Source organism: Miscanthus floridulus, chromosome 8 (genome assembly GCF_019320115.1).
Source record: "Miscanthus floridulus cultivar M001 chromosome 8, ASM1932011v1, whole genome shotgun sequence".
In the NCBI taxonomy this organism is placed as follows: domain Eukaryota; kingdom Viridiplantae; phylum Streptophyta; class Magnoliopsida; order Poales; family Poaceae; genus Miscanthus; species Miscanthus floridulus.
The window spans coordinates 76,211,485-76,226,527 of record NC_089587.1 but is presented as its reverse complement, the minus strand read 5'-3'; the positions used below and the strand labels follow the sequence as shown (position 1 = coordinate 76,226,527).

Below are 15,043 nucleotides of genomic sequence, written 5' to 3'. Positions count from 1 at the left end.
ACAACATAAAAAGTTCATCTCTGGATTTGACAGAACATAGCAAAGGCAAAAGGGATTTGAATTTTGATTACATCTGGACGAAGAAATCAAATCGAGGTCGGACAGTCGCACTTCGGAGCAGAGAACTGGAGCAGTCGGGCTCGCCGACTCCTGCGGCTCGGGTCGCGCCGAGCGAGCACCTCTGGCTCCGCAGCTACGGGGGGAGGGGGGGCGCCGGCGCCGCGGCGCGACGCGATTCCGCGTCCGTCGAACGGTCCAAACTGCTGGCTGCCCTACCCCTACGGCAGCCTGATGGGTTTGGGGAGTGGGGAATTGGGGATTTGGGAGTGGGAAGGCCTCGTAATTTTAAGACCTTAACTATATTGTACATGTATATACCTCCAAGAACTACTAAATTTTTTTAAAAAAATATTAGGTATGTCCAAAAATACCCGAACACAACTGTAGATCCGCCCATGTGTCCACAAGAGATTCAACACAATTGACGCGTCCGCATTGCTCGCCTTTCACGTGCATGCATGGTTTAGCGTCACGGAGATTCAACACATTCCACTTCAACCTGAGAGCCGGTCAACGACTGGGACAAATTCTGTGGCGGCCTGCTCTGTCCGCAGGCCCAGAGGAGCCTGACACGAGAGTCCAGTCCACGGGCGCTGCCGGCCACCGCCACGGCCCACGGCCCACGGCGACTGGCGCGCAACTGTTGCTGACCTGCCGTGACGACCTCGCTGTCGGCTGCCGCTGCTGCCTGCTGCAGCAGTCGGCGGCAGTGTCCTAGCTGCCGCTGCCTCTGCTTGTGGTGGGGTCTCTCAGCTTGGATCTTGCAGCATGTAACGTACACAATGGAAATAGGAGATCCAATGTATACACGGATTTGTGGGCCGGTACGGTTAGGGATGGTAGCTTATAAGTCATGGCCTGAAAGTACTGTGAGTTGATTTAGTGTGTGAGGAAAAATATTGTTCGTTGGCTGATAAGCCATGGCTTATAAGCCAGACACGAGCAAGTGAATAGACTGATAGCTATGATCTTTAATATTTTATATTTTTTTCGAGAACATGCGTAGCACGTATTTCATTAATAAAAAGTTAGAAGATTTACACGTCTAACATTACATCACGGCGAGTGCTATGAGCGAAGGCGTTAAACATGAACACAAGGCACCGCTGGACGGTGGAACACACGTTATTGTAACTAACTAAGAAACAAAAAGTGCGACCTAAGAGCTTGCGACGTTGAGGGAAACCCGTGCTCAAGACGCATGCGTCGCCGCCCACCTCCTACGAGCACCATGCATGGGGAAGAGTTCTCGCAATGCAGCATGCTTGGATGAAGACAACGGTTCCCGGAACGTCTCATAGAAACGAGTGGCGATGGAGGCGTCGGGTGTCACTGGCGACGGCCGTGGAGCACTGGATGAGAGATGCCACTTGTTCAGTAGGACCCGCTTGCCCTGCTTTTCCGGGTTGGGGTCGCGGTAGATAGACTTTGCCGCAAGCCTGTCACTGCGACGGGGGACGAGGTCCATCAGAACGCACGATATTCGGAGGCGCGGCGACGACTGGATCAGAGGCTGTTCAAGCGGCAGCTTGTCCGACGATGAACTCCTAGATGGTGACGGGCTGCACTGTAGGCGAACCGACAATAGCGGGTGACATGTTGCGGACTTGGACGTCGACGCTGGGTTGTCCCCGTCAGGCTGAGAATCCTGCACTCCTTGGGCTTGGTTGTCGCACAGGCCCAGATCGAGAACAACGGAGCCTAATTGTTGGATGTGGTCCGCCTCCCTGCAGCGACCCACTCTGTGTCGGCCCATGGCCAGCTTCCGTGCCCAACTAGACCATGGTGGGGCTAGCCGGAGGGTCGTCAGATCGGGGGCACGACGTGCCTGCGACACCGGCCACCGAAGCCCCTCCGCAAAACGGCGGGCGGAGTGGCGGGCCATGCCATGATGCCATGGTCTTCAGCCACCAAATGAGCTGCCCTCAACGTCTGAATGGCCACTTAGCCGCGTCATTTCTGGTTCTGCGCTAGGAGAGCACATCCGAGCAGGACACCGGGTTTGGCGACGCTTCCCTCGTCGCTCAAGGCGCCCCGCTGGTTGACGAAGCAGAGCATTCCTGTGGATAAAAGATTCATACCCGTGTTTCGCACCCGCCAGGTACCCATCATGGATCGAGCACCTATCAGGTAATTTTATGAGATATCAAATAATAAAATCACATTGGATATAGTTTTTGGCGGCTTGGACAACTACAAAGAGCAAAACATACAGGCATGTTTGACTTCTACAGAGAAGAGCCACGGTATTCTTTGCATGATACGGATGACCTTATGTTTCTCGTATTGGTCAATAATTTAAGGTTATGTTCCCTTCTCTTATAATCCGTCTTTTTCAGTTTATTTTTTTTCTGCTGGAACAGTGTTTTTCTCTCCCAACAAATCAGCCGGAACAGTGTTTCGGTTTGTTTTTTCAGCGAAGCGAACGGAGCCTAAAACTTTTTTTTTGTTGCATTTGTGGGCTGGTTTTTCTTCAATGAAGAAGTACTTACGAAGCCATAACTCTTCTTTCATTATTAAAATAAAAAATAAGGGGCGGGCTTGTAGCACGGAGCCACGAACGAACCTACTGCACCTGCAGATATGCCAGGTACGTCCGTTCGCCTTCGCCACCGTGCCGGTTCAAGGACTCCGAGGTCTACCGCTGCCGCTAAGCCATTCTCACCGTCCATGCTACACTTCGTGCTTACTGCTTAGCATTCAATGTGGGGGAAACGGGGCAAGCGCTAAAAAGAATCCTAGATGGGCCGGGAAATGCATGCTGCATGCATGGGCTGGGCTCTTGTAAACTTGCAGCGAATGAATCAATCATGGTACTTAGTACTAGTAATTTTGCTAAAAAAAACTTATTACTAGTAATGAGTGTTTCTCTTGGTCCAATTAATTAAATGGATATTTTAGATTTCAAAAAGGGGTAAATTCTCAAAGCATAAGAGCAACTTCAGCAAGACCTCTATTCAAGTGAGTTTTAGAAAAAACTATTGGATCAAGAAAAATAAGCTCGCATGGTTTTTCAGAAGCTGACCAAATAGATTCACGAATCATTTTGGACACATATATTCCAAATATGCTTGCTCAGTTTCCATCTATATACTGATGAGGATTGTTGTTCTCCCTTCGTTCTAAATCTTAAGTCGTTCGATTTTCTCTATCTAGCTAGGTAGGTACTACATTGCAAAAAGAAAAGAAAAAATCTACATATGACTATTTGCAATTTGAAACGGAGAGTGAATGTGCATTCATCGCAGCCCACAAGAGAGAACATCACATGCATGTCAAAATATTGAACTAGAACTAGGACATGCGTTTGGTTTAGTAATCACTCCTATTCTGCATCAAATTTTGTGCATCTTGGCTACGAGTGGCGGATCAAAAACCGACCATGAGCGGGCTAAATAATAGAAGGCTTGAACCATACTAGCCATATACCAATAGATATAACAAAGAACATAAATCATGATATCGACTCAAAGTGCATCTCTGTTACCAATATATTTTTCCATTCTAGGGCCTGATTGGTTGGCTTCTAAAATTTACCATACTAAAGGTTTGACAAGCTATGATTTTAACTAATATTTGATGTGCTACTAAAATTTATCAAACTCTCATATTTGACTTGCCAAATCTATGACAATTTTTTTGTCCAACTTTTGGCTTGCCAAATCTTTGGTGCGGCAAATTTTGGAACTCAACCAAGCATGCCCCTAATGCCCTACAATATGACTGATTTTTTTTGGTCAAGTACAATTTTGACGCACACAACCCACACACACCACACTCACACACACGCGTGCACGTTCATACACACGCAAAGAAGAGATTGTGAGGCTTTCTAGCCTCCAGTGCGCGGGAAACGCGCAGCACCACCGAGCGCGCACGCGTGCGTGTACCCTGCAAATTCTGAAAAAAATCCAGAAAAAAGATGTGACACCAGGGTTTGAACCCTAGTGGGTAGGATCCCACTAGACTACCCTACCACTAGACCATAGACCCATTGCTACAGTATGACTGTGAATTTGTGAATTACTAAATACTAAAAATCGAAAAAAGAATGAAGCAGCAGGAGTATCACTGAGTCACTGTAGTTTGTACTAGGAGTGGCCACCTCGCACCTGGGCTGGGCGGGAGTACGGGAGGGGTGCGGCTCCTGGTGCGGACGCTGTGGAGGGCTGTTGGGCTGGCCTGTTGGGGGGCTGTTGGGCTGGACGGCTCAAGACCTACTCCCTTGGATCCGCCCAAATGGTACACGAAAGAAAGGCGAAGCAACGGAAGCCCGACCCCCGAAGGCACAGCCTCTCAAATCTCAGGATGCAGCAGCAACCGCCGGCAAGCCGGCAACCGCCGCGGCACGAGCGCGTCCGTACATATCGGCCCCCCCAGCCTCCTTCGCAAGTGCAACTTCCACTTCCCTCTCCGCCCAACCTCCCCGATCAGGTTCGCCATGGCCACTCCGATCCGGCTTGCCGCGGCTCCTCCTGCTCGTCCTCCGCAGCCACTGTCGCCGCCTCCACCGCCGCCCCACCACGACACGACGCTCACGCTGTCGCTGGCTCTTCCACCTCCCCCGTTCGTCTGCGCGATCTCCCCGAGGCCGGTGCCGCGGCCGTCGGACGGCGTCGTCGCCCGGGTGCGGTCGTCGTCGCTCACGGAGGACACGCCGCCGTCGCCGTGCAGCGAGTGCGGCAAGCAGTTCCCGTCGTGGAAGGCGCTGTTCGGCCACATGCGGTGCCACCCAGAGCGCCAGTGGCGCGGGATCAAGAAGCCGCCGCACTTCCGCCACCAGGCCGTCGTGGCGGCGGCCGCGGCCGCGGACCTGCAGTTCACAGAGCAGGAGCGCGAGACCGCCACGAGCCTGCTCATGCTGCGGCAAGGTGAGCCTGGCAAGGGCAAGAAGAGTATTCTCGGCGCCTCGCCTAGCGCCAAGGTGAGCTGCGGCGCCAGCACGTCGGCTTCTTCGCCGCCGCCGCCAAGGTGCGACGACCACAAGTGTAGCGTCTGCGCTCGGGGGTTCGCCACTGGGCAGGCTCTCGGCGGGCACAAGCGGTGCCACTGGGAGAAGACGACTTGCGCGGAGGGGACGACGGCGGTTGCAACATCTAGCGGCTGCAGCGCGTCGCCAACGTCGTCGTCACAAGCGGCGCCGGCCACCACGCTGGACCTCAACCTGCCGCCGCCAGGGATGCCGCCATTGCCAAAGAAACGGAAGCGTGATCAAGGCGAGGTCTTGGACGCGACGTTGGACTTGAAGCTTGGGTTCATGTTCTAGAGCTAGCGTTGCAACAGTCCACTGGCTAGCTAGGTCTGAGTCTGATTCTGATTCATATATGTATCTATAATATATGTGCATGTGTACAATGTTGGTAGCCTTTGTTTGTGTCTTTTCTAGACGCCCTGATTCAGAAAGGAAGTTTTTCTGATCTATCTGAATCGGCGGCTTGCTTAATCTGAACTTTCCAGTGGTGTACTGAGTCTGTAACATATCCGTGTATATGTTTAGCTGATTGTGATATATATAATATATATCTATGTTCAAACAACATGTGTGTCCATCGTTTGTGAAACATGATACACTCCCTCTGTTTTAAATTTGGCTGCGTAGCAAAAACTATATATGTGTTTTAAAAAGTTCAAATTTCAAACGGAGGAAGTAGTATGTGGCAACAGCTATGTCATTGTTAAATGTAGTTCAATTTGTATTTTCAAACCTTCTGATGTGATAATATAAATATGTTGAAATAATAATGTGTTTCTTCATCTATTTGCACGATATGATGATATATGTAGCAGCTGCTTGTGTCATTGTTCAATGTAGTTTAATTTATATTTTCGGATCCGCAAGAACACTACATGTAAAGGCTAGTACGTACTTGCCATTGATTGTTTTTTTTTTCATTTCAAAAGAAGTTGCCGTTGATTATTGTAACAAATCTAGTCTTTCATATAGTAGGTTTGACCCACCGACTGAATTTACATGTTCTATCTGCAGTTGTATTTGTATACGATAATGAATATAGCCCGAGCGTCCGGATGGAAGGACGTCGCTTCCCACCGAATTGTTCTTATCTATTTGTTCTAAGCCTGACCGAATTGTTCTTATCCATTTGTTCTGAGCCCGACGACGCAGCCTGCAGGAGCCCAGCACCAGCTCCTCCCTCTCGCTTTGATACGTCCTCACCTCATTACCTCCCTGTCCCCAATCGAGTCGAGCGGTGGTGCAGACGACCAGCAACGTGCCGGCCGCAGAGCAGGCGGGAGCATGACAGCGCCCGTGCGGGCGCTACATGCCAGGCCCCGTCGTCGATGACTTCGATGCGGAACAATGGGGCAAAGGTTGCGGCGGCCGTGTCGACGAGATTTGCGCACGCTACCAGCCACCGGCGCGCTGTCGAGCTCCACGCATGCGCCACCGAGCCGGTGAGCCTCCACAATGGATGCTCCAGCTACCAGGCGAGAGGAGCTTCATGTGACATTGCCCCACTGGTGAGTTGCCTGCGCCGCTGCCGCACCGGCGAGCTCCGCGTTGTCATTGAGCTCCGCAACGACGAGTATCCATCCGCCCAAGCAGCAAGGTGACATTGCATTGCGACCCCATGTTGCAAGTGTATGTTTCAGGTGTTTCAACCGTTTGAGATGAATGTTGCAAGTTGTTTACCTGAATGTTACAAAAATACATCTAGATATTACAATACTTATATAAAAATGTTTCATCTGTTTCTATGTATGTTGCAAGTGTTTTATCTAGATGTTGCATATGTTTCACGTATATGTTGTAAGTGCATGTTTCAAATGTTTCTGTTGTTTTAGTCGTATATTGGATTTGTTTTATGTTTCAGAGCTACATTTGGAGAGGCACATGGATTCCTGCGTGCTCGTGCGAAACAAAGCACGGCGGCGGGCGGTCCTGTGTGCGGGCAAGCGGCGCGTGGTCCCCGCATGGCGTTCTTCCTCGGCAACGCAGTCGGTAGTCGGCACGCACACGCCAGGCTAGGGCTAGGAACTGGACGGTGGAGTAAAAAGCGCGCGCATGCAGCCGCAGTGCGCACAGTGCAGTGCGCACGGAGATGGTTTCCTTTCCCACCGCCTCCTCGTGCTGTAATTTGATGCAGTTCCGCGGGAAACGGAGGTGCGAATAGGAGCGGGCGGGGAACGCGACACAGAGCAGGCGTAGGCATCCGGACGTCCGGGCGCTGGCTCTACCGGTAAAACTAAGCAGCTTCATCACACGCTCATCTTGGAACAGAATTCAAACGCTCATCTTCATCAGGCCTCATGTTCATGTACCAGCCCTCGGTTCTGAGAACATGTCCAAGTGTCTTGTCTAGGTCCACCACCAGTCCTCATGTTCCGGATGTTGTTGGAAGAATTCCTACCTCGAGTATTAGATGGAACTTTCATGGGTAAGAAGTCCTTGAGAATGCTATCCAGGTCCATAAAACATTTCCTGGCCTTTGCATCCGCTATTAGTGCTGCCCAGTCCTCAAGACTGCATGAGAGTATTAGCATTACCAACAACCTGAAAAGCAATAGAGACTAGTAACATGGATATATCAAAAAGATCATCGAAGAACAATAGTAGAACACACTTAGGGCCTGCTTAGTTGGGTCCAAAACTTGCTCAACCAAAATCATGGCAAGCCAAAGCTTAAGCCTGCCAAAGTTAGGGCAAAAAAATATGAAATGCATTTGGTCAGAGTGCCATAATATAGTAGTGAGCACTTTCCCACCTTATGAGATTGAAGAAGTTTTTAGTGGCTTTGCCATGATTTTGGCCATAGAAATTGGCGTGTCAATTTTTTTGGTAATAAATCAATCAACAGCCAAAATTTATAGGTATCTTAATTTTGGTTGGGCAAGTTTTAGAACCTAACCAACAACAACAACAACAAAGCCTTTAAGTCCCAAACAAGTTGGGGTAGGCTAGAGTTGAAACCCAACAGAAGCCATCAAGGTTCAGGCACGTGAATAGCTGTCTTCCAAACACTCCTATCTAAGGCTAAGTCTTTAGGTATATTCCATCCTTTCAAGTCTCCTTTTATTGCCTCTACCCAAGTCAACTTCGGTCTTCCTCTGCCTCTCTTCACGTTACTATCCTGACTTAGGATTCCACTACGCACCGGTGCATCTGGAGGTCTCCGTTGCACATGTTCAAACCATCTCAACCGGTGTTGGACAAGCTTTTCTTCAATTGGCGCTACCCCTAATCTCTCACGTATATCATCGTTCCAAACTCGATCCCTTCTTGTATGACCGCAAATCCAACGCAACATACGCATTTCCGCGACACTTAGCTGTTGAATATGTCGTCTTTTCGTAGGCCAACATTCTGCACCATACAACATAGCAGGTCTAATCGCCGTCCTATAAAACTTGCCTTTTAGCTTCTGTGGTACCCTTTTGTCACATAGGACACCAGACGCTTGCCGCCACTTCATCCACCCTGCTTTGATTCTATGGCTAACATCTTCATCAATATCCCCGTCTCTCTGTAGTATTGATCCTAAATATCGAAAGGTATCCTTCCTATGCACTACTTGACTTTCCAAACTAACATCTTCCTCCTCCCGAGTAGCAGTGCCGAAGTCACATCTCATATACTCAGTTTTAGTTCTACTAAGTCTAAAACCTTTGGACTCCAAAGTCTCCCGCCATAACTCAAACCTTAGAACCTAACCAAGCAGGCCCTTAATGCACATTGTACAGAGGTAGCATACCCATAGAGCTCTCCTAGCTTGAGTTAGAGCTACGTTCATACGGCGTATATCAGCAACGAAACCCACACCATGGTTTGAAACACGGACACATGACATAATAATGACGTCACGCTCCTGGCCTTGAAAAGCGTCATCAACTGTATTTATGTAGGTATCCTCCCCTTCCTTAGTATTCATAACATCCTTAATTTCCTGCTGAAGGCATTTCAACTGCAACTTATATGGTGTGATTATACCAACAGAAACCTTCTTGGCACCATTAGCTTTCAGGAACTTCTGAAGGTGCTCATAGGCCATAGCCTCATACAAACGCAATGTAAACTGCGCTTCATGAATATTCTGATATGAAGATGACCCACCCCCACCCCTATGAGACTCACGGCCATGTGACATGTCATAAAAGATATAAGGTGCCATAAGTGCATCTCTGTAATAGGCTTCATCAGGTAATTTAACAACACTCTCACTATCTGTAAGGCGACCTTGATAGAAGTATTTTGATGGAAATTCACGGATCTGGGGATGCATCCTGTATTGCATTGAGAACAAAATGGTAGGACAACCAGCCTGCTGAAACCTCTCGAAAAGACTCCTACTGTAAAGCAAAGTTCCAGCTGCTTTGCTAATAACAGTAGCAGGGAGCTGCTGTGGATCACCAACCAGGACACATCTAGCTGCACCAAGAGCCAATGGAGGGAGGACTCCTGAGCAGCCTCATCAGTAACAAACTAACAACCATATCAAAGCCATGAGTCAGGCGAGAAAATAACTTACGCCCGCTACTTGACATAGTTGTAAGTCTGTTTTAGCATTCTTGTTGTAAAAACAATTTCAGCTTCACTAGCAAAACTGGCTTCCAGACTAGCCCTAGCATCTTCCAAATTGAAGTTGCTGCCAGGACGGAACCTGATTTCTAATATCAGCAGCTGTGACATCTCCACCAATACTTTATCCCTGCTTTCAACTAATGCAGCAAGTTTCTGAAGCAGAATATCACGGTTACGATCCCTTTGAGCAAGAACATCAGGATCAACCCCTACTGAACCCTGGGATCTATCTACCAGCCGAGCCGCTGCAACCATATTGAGTTCCCTTTGAAGATAGGCAATCTCCTGTGATAGCTGCTGCTCACGGCCTTTCAGCTGATGTAGCTACCCAATTACTTCATCACAGCCCTTCACTAAAAGCTGATCTGTCCTTCTTTAAACTGAAACAGCTTGTGCAGCACGAGACTGTGAATCAACTCCAACACGGGCAACATCAGGGCGGTAATACCTTCATTTCACCATCTATAAAACCACAGTCAAGAACACGAGCAAGGAGCTCATCTGTTGCAGCACTTGATGGGGCACATACAAGCATCCGAGGCTTAGGGCAAAGCTCGGGAAGAGTGCGAAATAGATTCTGATCCATGCTCTGCAATAGTTCATCAATTGACCCTGCCACAACAGTCTCTGAGCTGGTACTAGTGGTACCACTTACTTGCTTGTAACTTTCAGGAGCAAGCTTCTTGAGCAAAGCAGCATAGTAATGTTGATACTGAACAAGATGGATAAAATTTAGCATCCCCCACACAGTATGGGTTTTCCCTGTCCCAGGAGGACCTTGTACCAACGTGGAAGGCCAGCAGCTGTATGTGTTGCAGCCCAATGAATTGCCGACAATTGAGGACCATTGAAAATTTGAAACTACGATGGAGATGATCAGCAAAATTTGGGGTGAAGCAGTTTAGGCATGGAAGGTGGTTGCTCTTGATACTTCAGGAAATGCTCTGAACTTGGTTGAAGCATTGCATTTTGCATCTGATGGATTTTTTTGGGGGTCAAAATCGACTGATATATAAGTTAGAAATAAAGGAAGATAATGGTTCAGGTGTAATATAGCGTTACCTGCGCACTAAGACGGCGGAACGCGTGCAAAGCAACATATTCTCTTTGTTGTTGTTGCAAGAGAACCGAGTCCAGTTAGATACCAGGTACTCCGAGGTTGGAGTTTCCTCAGAACATTAGCCTCACTGCTATGGATACAACACAAGAATAACGAGACAACTTAGCGAACAAATATGCAAATGATGGAGAACAAGTTATGAATTTTGTTCCGAAATGAAACAACTATAGCAAAACAATTTGAAGTTGTTTCATAGTTAGCAATCAAGTGCAGATAGAACTTCATAAAAGGGGTTTATTAATCACCCAACAGGCTGCTAGGATTAAGTGGGGCAGCGCTACCCAAAGAGCCCTACCAGACTCATCAGTTCATAAATGGGATTTTAGCTCAATTCATCCAGATAGGCTGCTATGGTCAAGTGAGGCGCAACCTACAGGGCGGTACTGGCCTCATTGGAGGCCCTGTGGCTCAAGTTGAATTTGAGCCCTATAGTATCCTGTTTGTAGTCAACAAAGGACCGTCGACTAAGAAGATTAACATTTGAATTTTGATACACTAGAAACATTTTACATCTACAGCACATTGCAACCTTTTAAATCACACATTGCACTCCTACTGTAGTTTCCTTATCAAATTCTCTTATGAAACTTTGATAGTAGCAACCATTCACAAATTATCTTGAACACCAGTGGACAAATAAGCCTCAAAGTATGCCATGTGCCTTCTATTTTTCTGACTAATGACAGGCATTATTCTGTCTTCAATACTGTGGCCATGAGATTAACAAGCAGAGAAGCAAAACATTGGACATGACATTAATAGCACAAGCATTCAAACTCTATACGACTATACCTGAGAAGCACCATTACTTGCGTGGCAGTGAGAAAAACAATAGACTGACGAGAAAGCCCCAAAAGGCATATTAAGAGCGGCAGCAATCCAGCAATGCACAGGAGCCTATGGCCTGCTTAATTATGAAATTAACCATCTTACAATAAAACTACACAAGAAAACATCAGTACTCTATGTGGCTACCGGCTTGATGGCCCTGACCACACATATATAAACAAGCCTGGACCTATTGTGCTCAAGAAACTAGAGTTAGGGAAACTGCGGTAAAATGCAGAACAGTGGGGTTTCTATCTCAACCATTCAACATAATTCTGCGTGCCAAGAACATGAACAAAAACACACAGTACAAAGCTTGTATGTATGTTAGAGAAGAGTGTTACTTATTGTACTCACAGACACGAAACTACAGAATGTCTAGATAACCACTAGCGCTAACAAAAACTTACCTGCATAATATGACCAAAACATACTGATCCCACAGAACTAAATTCCTCATCCAAGTAGATTTGTCCATCTTTGCATACCAACTACCAAGCCTTCATCCATATATATGCCACAGCTCCTCACTATAAATTGAAACAGTCTTGTAGCATTGTGATTATTACAAGGTAAAGAATCCAAGGAGAAGCCATCCAGGCCAATGTGGTCAAGCATATGGCAATTGTTCCATGCCCCCAATTCACACTAACATTTCAACTATATACACACACACACACACACACACACACACACACACACACACACACACACACACACACACACTTATAAGAGCTATATTATCGTTCCCTTTAATTAGCCCCAAACATTTTATTTTATTTTAGCTGTATACATACATACACACACAGGATGATATAACAGGAAGAAGAAGCGTGGTCATGCCGCCGCCGCGGCGCCCTCAGGTTCCTTCTCCCTCTTGGCCGCTTCGTTCTCCTTATCATCATCGTCCTCCTCAAGCTGCGCGACAAGATCCTCTAGCACCACAGACTTGGGGTTCACCATGGGCGGCCCCTTCTCCCTGCCCTCGAGCTCGTCGAGATTGAAGGTGATGAGCCTGTCCCAGATTCCTCCCTCGAAGAGCACCGCGAACCTTGCCGTCGGTGACGCGCTGCACGATCCCGCAGTACATGTGGTAGGCGTTGTTGGGGTTCTTGACCAGCACCACCATGCCCGGCAGGAACAGCGGCAGTTCCGGCGTCCGCGGAGGCGCGGAAAGCGTGGCTTGCGGGGGAAGCTGGGAATCTGATTTCTTGGAACGAGGAGGCGGTGGGTTCTTGGCGACGAAGTCCTTGAGGGCCGACCTCGCCGCCGGGGAAGCCGCCTGTGAGGCCCATCATCTCCTTCTCGAACGCGTCCAGATCAACCGGGGGCGGAGGAGACTCTGTCGAAGGAGAAGGAGAGGGCGCGGGCGAGGTGGTGGTGGAGGCGGAGGAGCCGGAGGCGAGTTCTTTGCGGACGCCGACCTCGCCGTTGCAGAGGCCCCGACCGCCAAGTATTTCGGCGACGCGGAAGGAGGCGGAGGGAGGGCGGAAATGGAGGCGAGGGTGCGGGTGGTGTGGCAGCGGCGGCGGGCGGAGGAATGAGGAGCTGGTGGGCGGCGGCGCCATCGGAGGAGCGGAGAGGAGCGCCCGCGAGCGAAGCAGAACCGACAAATTCGGGAAGCTGTGGATGAGTTTCTATCTATTGATGCTAAAAAACAAAAAACAAAAAAAAAGTTGTGGATGAGTGGTGGGTGGAAAATGGAGAGGGGATGAGGCACCACTATAGCTGGTCAACGGCCCGGCCCGACACACCCCGGCACGGGCCTGGGCCAGCCCGTAGGCGGACGTGCCGACACAACACGGCGTGCCTCCCGTGTGTGCCCCTCTGGACGTCGTGCCTGGCCTTCGGCCCAAGCATGGCTCTCCGGGCCGACATCCGTGCCGTGCTAGCCCGAGAAGCACGACCAGAACTACGGGTTGGGCCGACCCAAAGCCTGGTGATCGTAAGTCACCTTAAAATTCTTCTCATCCAACAGTTAGCACAAATTCATTCATTCAAATTTTAAAATCTCAATAAGTCAAGAACTTCACAAGTCAAACTGATCACAGATTCACAAATTGTCAAAATGTTCAGAAATTCTTCTCAGATTCTAACTTCTAAGTCAAGAACTAAGCAAACTCCAAAATTCTTCTCATTCTCATACAACAGACCAACACTCAGCCACAAAGCTGATCACACACAGATTCTAACTTCTAAGTCAAGAACTTAGCAAACTCCAAATGACCAAATTCAAGCCAACAAAACAAAAGATGAGATAAGATAAATGAGCTATTTGTGCAATGCTGTCTCATTAAAAATCTTTCTAGGTAAAACTCAACCTTGTGAGAAATCCTAGAAAGAGAAAAAGAGTGCAGCACAAGCTCTTAATAATAGATTAACTCTTCCATTATTGTTCAAAGGTCCCAAGTCACACTTGACAGTCACAGAAGACAGATACAAAATAGAAGATAACAGATTAACTACCAGCAGTCCCTAGTCCTAGATGTAGCCAGCCCCAGATGAACCAGTCCTAGCCCCAGCCCCTAGATGAACCAGCACCAGCAGTACCAGCAGCCTCATCTACATCATCATCGAGGTACAGATTCTTGAAAGAGTCCTCCAGTTCTCGGTTGTCAATAACATGTTGTAATCTGCTCTCTCCCAACTCCTAATCCTTTATGCAGGCCAGCATCTCCACCGTTTCAGGCAACAGGGAGCGTCATCGCTCTTCGATGATCCTTCCTGTCAAGCTAAAACATGATTTTAAAGAGACAGTAGAAACAGGAACCGACATAATATATCTAGCCATTATAGATAGGATTGGATAGGTTAGTTTGTCGTCACGCCACCAGAGAAGTAAATCAAAATCATCCTCATATGCAGTGACATTGTCACCGTCCAGATAAACTAAGAGCTCATTAGTAGTAGAAGTAGATAAAGTGGGGCACATGCAGGGGAAGGACCAACAACAGATCCAGGGCCTCCAAAGATTCTTCTCCATACCTGTTTTCTCTTACCTGTATGGCTTGCAGGCTGTGCAACCCTTTGACTCCTAGCTTGTACCAAACTTTCTCTCATATTTGTTAAATAACTTGTAAATTTTAAGTTTTCACATCAGCATAATATGAAGTATAATCACAAGCAGTGCTCTCTTTAAGTAATTCCAGGAACTCTAAATAAACCTCTCATCTTAGCTCTAGGATCAAGAATGAATGCAAATGAATATAACAGAGGTATATGCTGTCAGTATTTAAGGAATTTAATCTTCATAGGATATACAATAACAATTAGATTTTGATCTTTTTCATTTGCATGTAAATGAGAAGTAATTTATAGCAGATGGTTCAGGATAAGTGGACTAGTTGGATAGTAAACACAAAAAACAACAACAGTGAAGTCATAAAATAGTTCCAGAAACTCTAATATCTTTTCAGATATATACCAATGCCTTGCAGACAACAATTCAGAGCCATAATTAGGAATTAATGAACACAGAAAAACTATGCTTATATGGA

General features: G+C 47.7%; 1 protein-coding gene and 2 pseudogenes across 1 annotated transcript; 1 reads left to right on the top strand and 2 right to left on the bottom strand.

The window, feature by feature from the left end:
• The first annotated feature begins 4,403 nt into the window (after window positions 1-4,403).
• LOC136472651 (zinc finger protein ZAT2-like) lies at window positions 4,404-5,361 on the top strand. Its single transcript, XM_066470358.1, has one exon. It carries the CDS (start codon window positions 4,502-4,504, stop codon window positions 5,324-5,326), a length of 825 nt encoding a protein of 274 aa, XP_066326455.1. The 5' UTR covers window positions 4,404-4,501; the 3' UTR covers window positions 5,327-5,361.
• Window positions 5,362-7,286: 1,925 nt separating this feature from the next.
• On the bottom strand, window positions 7,287-12,024 carry LOC136469417 (uncharacterized ATP-dependent helicase C29A10.10c-like; annotated as a pseudogene).
• Window positions 12,025-12,057: 33 nt separating this feature from the next.
• Window positions 12,058-13,198, bottom strand: LOC136476728 (NAD(P)H-quinone oxidoreductase subunit S, chloroplastic-like; annotated as a pseudogene).
• Window positions 13,199-15,043: the final 1,845 nt, after the last annotated feature.

Bases quoted from the DNA above. Each gene is read 5' to 3' on its own strand.
- LOC136472651 (XM_066470358.1), top strand. From the start codon at position 4,502: ATGGCCACTCCGATCCGGCTTGCCGCGGCTCCTCCTGCTCGTCCTCCG.